Source organism: Dermochelys coriacea, chromosome 2 (assembly GCF_009764565.3).
Source record: "Dermochelys coriacea isolate rDerCor1 chromosome 2, rDerCor1.pri.v4, whole genome shotgun sequence".
Taxonomy (NCBI): Eukaryota; Metazoa; Chordata; order Testudines; family Dermochelyidae; genus Dermochelys; species Dermochelys coriacea.
In genome coordinates this window covers 33,204,254-33,215,297 of record NC_050069.1, presented here as the reverse complement: position 1 = coordinate 33,215,297, position 11,044 = coordinate 33,204,254, and the positions used below count along the sequence as shown (strand labels likewise).

Here is an 11,044-nt window from a genome sequence, read left to right as displayed (position 1 = left end):
ACTTGTGTCACCTGTCCTTACACTGTGATTCCTCCTTGAAAAGCAGTGATGCTGAAATCTGGTAGTACTGGATTGGTACAGTCCCAGGCATTGTGATAGCTAGCTGGCAATCTCTGTCAGTGCAGGGAAAGGACTCTGTCTTTCCCCTCCCTCACTCTGCTCTGCAGAGGGAGAAAGCTCTGATCTCTGAGACATTCATGAGAATGAATGCAACTAGATGGACTACAAAGAACCAGCTTTTTATCCTGGGCTAATGAAACAGAATCCGAGAGGGATCTACCTGTCTGGTAATTGAACTTGTGAAGAAAAAAGCCCAGGAGTCTTGAAGTGAAGGTGGCTTTTGTGGGGACTGTAACCTTATGGAGACTGTGCGATAGGGCTCTTCATCATCCACTCTCTACTGTGTTTAACTTTTTTACAGGGGGGAAAAAAAGAGGAAATGTGCTGACAGAAATTGCCCAGCAGAAGCAGCTTCAAAGAAGCTGGTGAAGATGGAGAACAGCACAGGGGATGAACAGAACCAAACAGGGCTGCTGCCAAGCCAAGAGGTGATCAGTTTTGACTACAAAGTAGTTACCATTCTCTTGGTTCTCCTCATCTGTGGACTGGGCATAGTGGGCAATATCATGGTGGTGCTGGTGGTCCTCAGGACCAAATACATGAGGACTCCCACTAACTGCTACCTGGTGAGTCTGGCTGTGGCTGATCTCACGGTGCTGGTGGCTGCAGGACTTCCCAACATCACCGAGAGCCTGTATGGATCCTGGGTCTATGGCTACGTGGGATGTCTCTGCATTACGTATCTCCAATACCTAGGCATCAATGCTTCTTCTTGTTCCATCACCGCTTTCACTGTTGAGAGATATATTGCCATCTGCCACCCAATCAAAGCCCAATTCATATGTACTTTCTCAAGAGCCAAAAAGATCATTATTTTTGTCTGGGCTTTCACCTCCATATATTGTACCCTCTGGTTTTTCCTGCTAGATCTCAACACAGTAGTCTACAAAGATACCATCATTGTTTCTTGTGGCTACAAGGTGTCCAGGAGCTACTACTCCCCTATATATATGATGGACTTTGGTATATTTTATGTTGTGCCAATGATATTGGCCACTGTCCTCTATGGACTGATTGCCAGAATATTGTTCCTGAATCCCATCCCTTCAGATCCAAAAGAAAACCCTAAGACACGGAGAAACAACTCGACTCACCAAAACAAGACTATGAATTCCAGGATGACTAAGAGGGGTTTCAGTAGCACTATTGCTTCTAGAAGGCAGGTAGGAAATATGTTTAAATATGATATTCACACACATATACTCTCTTTAGATTTTAAAACAAATGAAAAAGGAGAGACATTAGGTTAAAATACATGAAAAATGTTTAAAATGTGCTTTATCTCTTTTATTTAGAGAAAGGCATACAAAAAACCCCTAAAATCTACCAGTTCAGGGAATGGGATTAGAGCATTTAATTAAGTAAACTGGATTTATTCCAGTCTCTATAAATGACTGCCTACTCCTACAGAAGGCATGTATTGAAAGACATTCAAGGCTCTTACTACGACATGTCAAGAAATCAACTAGACACTGTCAAAATGAAAGGTTAAGAAATATCTATTTTTCACCATATTACAGCCTGCTAAGAAGTCAGATAAATACACTATGATTCCAGAGTTATTTTTGTGATCTGCAGATAGGATACTAAACGGGAAGGCATGAGTCCTGTTTTAATCCCTGCTCTGTTAATGAATCACCATGTGACTTGAGAAGTTACTACCTTTTGTGTCTCAGTTTCCCCTTCTGTGACAGAGATAAATATATTCTTGCTTTTGTAAAGATCTGTTGGTGGAAAATGCTGTACAAATGCTAACGACTATTATTATTTCCATCTCTCACATAATTATCAATAGGTAAATATTTTGAATGTATTTGAGGCTTTAAATTTGATTAATAGATTTGATCATATTCATTATAAATTGGTATATATGCTAAAATAGCACAAAGGTGTGTGTCTATACCAACCATATTTATAATAATACACAATAGTCAGCTGTCATGTACCATTTAGCACTTTTAGGTCCCAATCCTGAAAGTGCAGGGCACCTTAAACTCCCGTTGATCTTTCAGGATCAGGCCCACATCATGCTTTATATTTTCATATTAATGTGGGTACCCAATTCCTCCACACTGACCTGCTTTGATAAAAATTGTTTTCAGAAGCCTCATGCTTTTGAGTCTCAGTATTGACTAAAAGAGATGTTTCAGCAACCAACAGGTAGCATAATTTCTCTAGGTATTATACCTGAAGTGGTCATCTTTTTTGAAATGCCCAATGCATCTGCATCCTTGTGGTGAGGAATAAGGCAACTAAATATGAGAATTTTGAGTCAGATTTTCATAGTTTTGTGTAGACTGTTGATATTTAATGCGGCTAGTTGTTTTTCCTATTGTGGGACTGACATTCATTCCACAAGTTAATTGAGCTGGTTAGCAGAGAACCAAATGTGTACGGATCTAGAGATCCCAGGTTAAGGCAAATACAAACTGTTCCTTCTATTTTGTTTTCTACATTTTCTACCTTCTGTTTTGTAGTTTGTAATTGTTCCCACATATCTGTTTGTGCTTAATTATTTGGGTGAGAAATAGTGGAGTGTATGACATCTATTAGTTAATATTATTTTTCTCTTCTTGACTAATTTTCAAGTTATCACCACAAAGGATAGATCCATGTGCTCGTAAATGTGTGCTTTGTATTGCTTAGCATCCTTTCAAAAAAATTGAATCATCTTTTTACTTAGTGTTGCAAACAATGGCTCTTGCCATGTTCTAAAATTAAAATGACAATTTACAGCATATACAACATATATTTTGTTTTGTGAAGGGAGAAAGGACTTTTTATGGAGACCATCAACTTCTTGGATTATTTTTCAGACAATCTAATGTTTGCAAGTAGTGCTGTATGTAGACAGGAGACATGATAGGGTGGCATTATTATTATTTGTAATATTATTTATATTATAGTAGCATCCGAAATGTGCTTAGTGCTGCAAAATCATATGGGAAAACAATCCCTATCCCAAAGAGTTTACAGTTTAAATAAAGTCCAAGACACACCAAGGGAAAACTCCCACTGACATCAATGGGTATTACACCTACATAACTGAGGGCAGAATTGAGTTCTAAGGGTCAGATTCTGTCCTTGTTTATATCAGTATATCCTCATTCTCTTCATTGGTGTTGCACTGATGCAACAGAATAGAAATTGATCCCCAGGGTGCAAGCAGCAGGAAAAATGACTAAAAGTATGTAAAGTTAGGCAGCCTACTCTCTGCTTTGGCCCTGAGTATGAGAGTTAGCCCAAGATAGAAACTGGCTGATAGAAAATGCAATGGAATAATTTACAAGGCAGCCTGAATTCCATGCACTTAGTTTGCATACTGGTCCAGATGGTCCTGGATGTTCTTTCATGTCTGAAACCAGTGGTAAAAGGCAACACTAATGGAGAGGACAAACTAGGAATGGAGAATATTTGACGTGGGTCGTTTTAGGGTTTGTTTGGTTTTTTTACCCTTTTTATGATGTAAAAAGGCCTGAAATGTTTTTACATTAGAAAAATCTACCACATTTTTTCAGGAATACTCTATGAATGACTGGAGAACAAGAAATATCAAGCAAGTGAAACTGAATTATATGAGATGGGAAGCTATTGTTTTTTCTCTCAGATGGCTTAAAACTCATTGAATTGTGTTAATTTAGTTAACACCTATTTAACTAAAATGCCTCACAGACAGGAGGGAGAAAATCTATTTGTTAAAGATTTAACACTCCAATATGTATAATTAAAAGTGTGGAGAAAACCTCCAAGTCACATCTCTGCATCCTCCAAGGAGTTCTCCAGCAAAACTAGAGAAGACCAGATTTGATATTCCTGATCATTCTAAGGTAAAAGAGAAGCCAAAAAAGCCTCCTATTTTTGAAAATTTTCAGGCCTTCTTGATACAGTCCAAAGGAGGGAGAAAGGCACAAAACCAGCTTTTTTCCCCTCTTTGGGCCATCTTTAAAGTATCTCCATTTGAAGAGCTCCATCTTTTGTTTGACTATTAGGTAAAGCCCATCTCTGATAGACATTCATTTTTTGCTGCTCTTGTGTAGTTGCTTAAGATAAATTTTCAGTGCAATTATGAATACAGTTTAATAGAACTATTACATATCTTCCTATATTAATATGGTTTGCCAAATTCTTCTCTTAGGACACATCCAAAGAGAATTAAGATACCGTAAACTATGGCCACTTACTCTTGAATGAGAACATTCATATGGGGACTTAACATATTTCAACTAATCCACATTAACTTCACATTTTCAGTAGGGCTGTTAATTGCATTTAACTCAAGCAATTAACTCAAAACAAATTAACTCTATTTCAAAAATAAATTGTGATTAATCACAGTTTTAATCACACTGTTAAACAATAGTAAAATACCATTTAAATATTTTTGGATGTTTTCTACATTTTCAAAAATATTGATTTCAATTACAACACAGAATATAAAGTGTACAGGGCTCACTTTATATTATTATTATTTATTACAAAGATTTGCACTATAAAAATAGAAACAAATGAGTTTTTTCAATTCATCTCATGCAAATGCTGTAGTGCAATCTCTTAACCATGAAAGTGCAAATTACAAACATAGAATTATTTTTTTTTACATAACTGCACTCAAAAACAAAAACAATGTAAAAACTTTAGAGCCTACAAGTCCACTCATTCTTACTTCTCATTCAGCTAATCACTAAGAGAAACAAGTTTGTTTACATTCATGGGAGATAATCCTGCCCACTTCTTATTTACAATGTCACCTGAAAGTGAGAACAGGCATTCGCATGGCACTGTTGTAGCTGGTGTTGCAAGGCATTTATGTGCCAGATATGGTAAACATTTGTATGCCCCTTCAGGCTTTGACCACCATTCCAGAGAACATGCTTCCATGCTGATGACATTAATTAAAAAAATGTGTTAATTAAATTTGTGACTGATCTCCTTGGGGGAAATTTGTATGTCTCCTGCTTTGTGGTTTTACCCGCATTCTGCCATATATTTCGTGTGATGTCTGTCTTGGATGACAACCCAGCACCTATTGTTTGTTTTAAGAACGCTTTCACAGCAGATTTGACAAAACGCAAAGAAGGTACCAATGTGAGATTTCTAAAGATAGCTACAGTACTTGACCCAAGGTTTAAGAATCTGAAGTGCCTTCCAAAATCTGGAGGGATAAGGTGTGGAACATGCTGTCAGAAGCCTTAAAAAAGCAACACTCCAATTCAGAAACTATAAAACCTAAAACACCAAGAAGAAAAATCAACTTTCTGTTGGTGTCAGATGATGAAAATGAATGTGCATCATTTGGCACTGCTTTGGATCATTATCGATCAGAACCCATCATCAGCATGGGAGCATGTCCTCTGGAATGGTGGTCAAAGCATGAAGGGGCATACGTAGGTATGCCACTCGATACAGGGAGGAGATCTACAGTGGAAGACGGTGCAAATTTGACATTTTCCATTTTTAGAGCAGAATCACAGTTTGGCCTCAATCCTGCAAGGTTCTGAGCACTCTAACTCTGATCCAAAGAATTTAAGCATGTGCTCAACTTTAAGCATAGGCTTAGCCCCAATGATTTTTATAGACTTTGTAAGATTCATCTGGTATCTAATGAAGGGGATGATGTTGATATCAGATGGGGTTTCAGAAATACTTGGCAAAAGAAAATGGTGTAGCTAATCAGCTGAACCAATGTGTTCCACATTTAGGTAAGCAATAAGGTTGGAGAAGATTTGGGCACAGCTAGTGCCTGGAGAAAGGTTCCAGTGATAATTGAAACTGACTTTAATTACAGTTGTTTATATAGTGTTCTTCAGTTCTCCTGTTAAATAGACTAATTTCAGAGAAATTGCACAAGTCACCAAGAGTGAAGTCATATCACTTTGGAAGTAAGATGGCCATGCAGACTGTAAGTGTACTCAAGCACAATCTGAGAAAATGGAACAGAATGATCCTATTGCACACTACTGCTTCAGGAAACCAATCAGTTCTCATTACCGTACTAAATGGCACCGTGGATCAGAAAACAGAAGTGTCCAAATCACTCCAGTTGATCCAGTTAAAGCTGTAAAGTTGACATGGATTAAGATCAAGAAGATTAAAAGACTGAGTGTCTTGGCAAGTCTGCCTTTTGAATATGTCTGCACTTCAATAAAACACCCACTGTTGGCCCACATCAGCTAACTCGGGTTCGTGGGGCTTGGGTTGTAGAGCTATAAAATTGCCATGTAGATGTTTGGGCTCATGCTGAGCCATCCAGGGTCCCAAAGCATGGGTGTTTTATTGCAGTGTAGACATACCCTCTGAGTACATTTTCCAGACCTGAGGAAGAACTCTATGTAAGCTCAGAAGCTTCTCTCTTTCACCAACAGAAGTTGGTGCTATAAAAGATATTACCTCACTCACCTGTCTGTTTAAGTGAAATAAGTTTTCTAAGATTATTAGGTTCTAAGGGTAACCCGCAATTTTAAGGCAATCATTAAGAGTTTCAGAATATTATGTATCAATCATTTGGTCAGAACTTATGTCTGAATTAATTGTTTTTATTAAAAACAAATCTAAATCAGACTTCTTTGTATTAAATTTGGTGGTCTGCTATTATGCGACAGTAGTCATTAAAGTAGATAGGTTGGTTTCAGTTACAATATGTCACAAACAATCAGTGCTAGAAGTAGGTGCTTCATAGCATTGAAGGGAGGATGGGAGTGCCTTTCTTTCCAAGGGAGTAGAACTTGTTTCTCACTATGGTAGTTGCAAAGATTCAGACCTAAAATAATGTTTAATGGGGATTAATTGGATATTAATTGAATAATATGAATGTTAGCCATAAGGAATCATCCATCTCTTATGAAAGTTCAGGGGAGTTTGTATCCATGAATTTGGGTCAGCCCATTATAGTGGTAATGAGATAGGGACAAGTTGCAAAATTCTAACCAAGAGCCAGACATTGATCTGAACATCACCAATTCAGGGTTTTTCCACATATAGAGTTATGTTGAGCCCATCATGAACATATAATACAAATTTTATATGCACATCCTTACAAAGCACTGAGTACTGATTTTCTAATTTTTTCACTGTATATCTTTGTGTTTTCCATAGGTTACCAAGATGCTGGCTGTGGTTGTGATCCTGTTTGCATTTTTATGGATGCCCTATAGGACACTGGTTGTTGTAAACTCCTTTCTCTCCAACCCTTTCCAAGAAAATTGGTTCCTATTATTTTGTAGAATCTGCATTTATCTAAACAGTGCCATCAACCCCATAATTTACAATCTCATGTCCCAGAAATTCAGAGCATCCTTCAAGAAACTCTGCAATTGCCAGCAGAAGCAGTCAGAGAAACCTGCCAGTTACAGTGTGGCCCTAAACTACAGTGTCATCAAGGAGTCTGATCACTTCAGCACTGAACTAGAAGACATTACTGTCACCAATACCTATCTGTCCTCAACAAAAGTGTCCTTTGATGATACCTGTTTATCCTCTGAGGTAACATTTAACAGAAATTAATACATTGTGTATATTTAGTATATAAGGAACCAGATCACAAAAACCTTCATCTGGTGCAAATCAGCACAACTCCATTTACTTCAATGGAGCTATGCTAATTTATTCCAGCTGAGGATCTGGGCCCAAGAAATTTCTTGTGAAGACATACAAGGAGAGTTAAAAAACACATTTGTACCCGCAGAGAGCAGAAAAATAGAATACTTTACCCTAGTCCATTAGCAGACAGTATTCTTTACCTTTAAGAACTATTCTGAATGTTCTTTTTGCAGATTTAAAACTAAAATTCACATTAAAAGTGTGAAATATGCAAATAGTTTGCAGTCCAAAATTTCAGCTATTGCTCAATTTTGTGAATTTACCATTAATGGCTTCCTCAACTACTCTCTCATTTTTGAGGCATTTTTCCTGAATTTTTGCAATTTGATACATTTCACAAATTTGTTCTCAGATATCATGAAACTTCCTGATTTTGTTAAACAAAAAAGTAGTTTTTGTTTATTTGATAAAAATTGCCCTTGCTAAGAGTTGGGATTTTTTTGTTGCTGTTTTCCACCAAAACAAAAAACATCGAAGTTGTCACAACACATTTTAGATGCAAATTCTTTTGGACAGTTCTGCAGCAATTGCCAAATATCTACAAAGTATCTGCTAGTGAACAGATGCTGCCTTTAAACCTTTGGCAGCTGTCTAGTCTAAAAAATATTGGAAATCAAACTTTTGCACAAATAAAAGAAGAAGAGAAGCATTAGTTTTTCCCAGAAGCATACAGTGCTATGCTTTTAAAGCACTGGATTTACCAGAATGACAGTCAACACTGCATTGGTTGAGTGGGAATCAAATTACCTTCTCCCTACCAAACGAATTGGAGTGAAAATTTTCCCCTACACACTAGGCCACAAAGCCCAGCCATACAAGGTACTGAGCTCCCTCAGTACTCATTGATGGAATGCAGCTATGGGAGTTCAAGGCACTCAACACCCTACAGGAGGTGCAAACCATCTTGCAGGATCAAACCATAAGTCAGCATCATGTGTTGGTGGAAGGCTGTGCAATTCACTCCTTCTGTGATCAGAAAATGGGACAATGGTGCAGCCCATTCATGGCTGTTATTCCAACCATTGGAATAGGGCTGCAAGCCTATGTACTTCATATGAGTGCACTGGAGATATCATGATCATTTTATTGTGATCCCAGTGGTTCTGCCTATGTCCTGCCCCAAAATTCCCATTTGTGGAGACTTATGCACAGCTGGCATGGGTCCAGCTCCTCTACATGAAAGAGGTGTGGCATTCTCTTGTGGGCCCACTCTGTAACCACTTACACACCATCCTGACACACATCCATAACTAAATACCACAATTTAGGGGTAAACTATGCTTTCCTCATCTACCACACCTACACACACATAGCTGGCACAACCCAGAAGGTGCCAATTTCCCAAACTCCCACATAAAATAGAGCTCTGTGAATAATTGATTTGGTTCACTGACAATTCTGAAAAATAAAAGTATCTTTTTGGCACAAACCAAAACCAACGTTTTTCAAAATTCTCAGTGAATCAAAGTTAATGAACAATTATTTTGGGTCAAATGAAATTTTGACCCAAATTAAACATTTCATTTTGATCTCAAGTTGTTTTTTACTTTAAAAATATAAAATGGAAGGAAATTTCTAAATTAAAAGTAATCTTGAATAAGAAAATTTCAGACCATTTCATTTAAAAAAATGTCAAAAATGAAACATTTTGATTTCTTTGGATTTTTGTTTTGTTTGTCTGTCTTTTTTCAAAATGAACAATTTGGGGATAACCAGCATGAATTGGTGAAATATTTTGGTGTCACTTAAGCTACATTGTTTGCTGACAAGAAGTTTTGGCCAAAAAAATTTACCTGGCTCTAATGGTGCATAATGTTACTGGCTTTGTGATGGCTTTTCGTACAGTATGACTGAAATAGTGTCATGTTCCCATTTACTCCTCTAATCTCACAACAGATGATCCACAGAGTAACTATTTTTTCCATGTCCTTATACAAGTGATGTGAGAATGAAGAGAGATGTTTCTCTTTCCATACTGCTTCATCTCTCTTAATTTCAGGCCTAAGGCTTATGCCATTCTGGATCACTCTGCTCTTCATTAATATTTTGATGCAGTATTTATGACAGCCTGTGTTAAACCAAGAGTTGTTTCTACTTACAGAATCCAGGAGCTGCTGTACATCTCTACACACCGGTTTTCTTGCTTTAAGCAAAAGCAGCCTCATGGGGCCAGAGAAAACATGCTATGGGCATGCTTCATCCAAATTCCTAAGTGTGTGTATAAGTTTAGCATGAGAGTTGACTTCAGTGAGATGACAGATTTGCTTAGTGTTACATATATGCTGAATTGTGGCCTAAGTTCTCATGCTCTCTTTTAAAAGGCCAGGCACACTTTAGCCCTGAATTTGCAGCCTTTACTCAGGCAAAATTCCCATTTGACATCATGAATCATCGATTCAGAGTTCAGTGGAGGTTTTGCCTAAGCAGAGACTTCAGGATCAGGCTCTGTTTATGCTGCTCTATCAAATATAGCAAGAAGTTTGCAAATGTATTTTCTCTGCCAGTGAAATCAAACTAAACCTGATGTCCATCTGACAAAAGTAGGCTGATCTGACTGACATTTCTAAAAGTGCAATGTTTCCATGCTCAAAACTGCAAGGCAAAGAATGCCTCCTGAAAGGTGTTGAATTGAGAGCACTCATCACTTTTCCTAGAGTGCTCAGTCAGAATCTCACAGGCTATTTGACTAATACTGAAAAGAAATGTAACTATTTTTTAAAGAAACAGTCTTGGGTCAAAGGTTAGAGAACAGCCAGAGCCATTGCTGGTTACAGTTATTGTCTAGCATGGACTCATAATTTCAGACTAGAGTGAATCTAATTGTAAGATCACGACACACTTTAATGAATAGATTTCTGATGGTAAAGAGCATGAAATCCATTTTCTTACTTTTCATAGCATGAAATAGGAAGAACATTCAATAAATTCACAGCTGGGAATAAAGAAAACAAAATCTATATAAAGCCTTTCAAAGTCTTGTATTTTAATCAGCTGGTATACAGACACACTGCTTGCCATACATGTGTCTACTCATACTCAATCCTATGTATACGTGCTATGTACTCAAAAGTACTGGAGCAGACTTACATGTTCTGCTACATAATTTTATCTTGGCTCAACAGCAAGTCTCTCTCAGACTGCGACAAGTGGATTGAAGCTTCCATATTGATAATGCATAGCACTGGCTGAGAAAAATTTGGTGAAAAAAATTCAAACTTTTTCCTATTTTCTCTCAACATTTAAAGTTTGAAATTTCAAACTATTTCAAGATTTACCCAAAAATGTAATTTAAAAAAAAATCTGCAATATTGTAGGTTCTTCTTAAAAC

At 37.3% G+C, this 11,044-nt stretch overlaps 1 protein-coding gene across 1 annotated transcript; it reads left to right on the top strand.

Annotated features, from left to right (window-relative positions):
- Nucleotides 1–231: 231 nt before the first annotated feature.
- TRHR (thyrotropin releasing hormone receptor) lies at nt 232–7,735 on the top strand. The gene is made up of 2 exons (XM_038391634.2): nt 232–1,283; nt 7,213–7,735. Exons 1-2 carry the CDS (start codon nt 492–494, stop codon nt 7,618–7,620), a joined length of 1,200 nt encoding a protein of 399 aa, XP_038247562.1. The 5' UTR covers nt 232–491; the 3' UTR covers nt 7,621–7,735.
- The last annotated feature ends 3,309 nt before the right edge of the window (nt 7,736–11,044 follow it).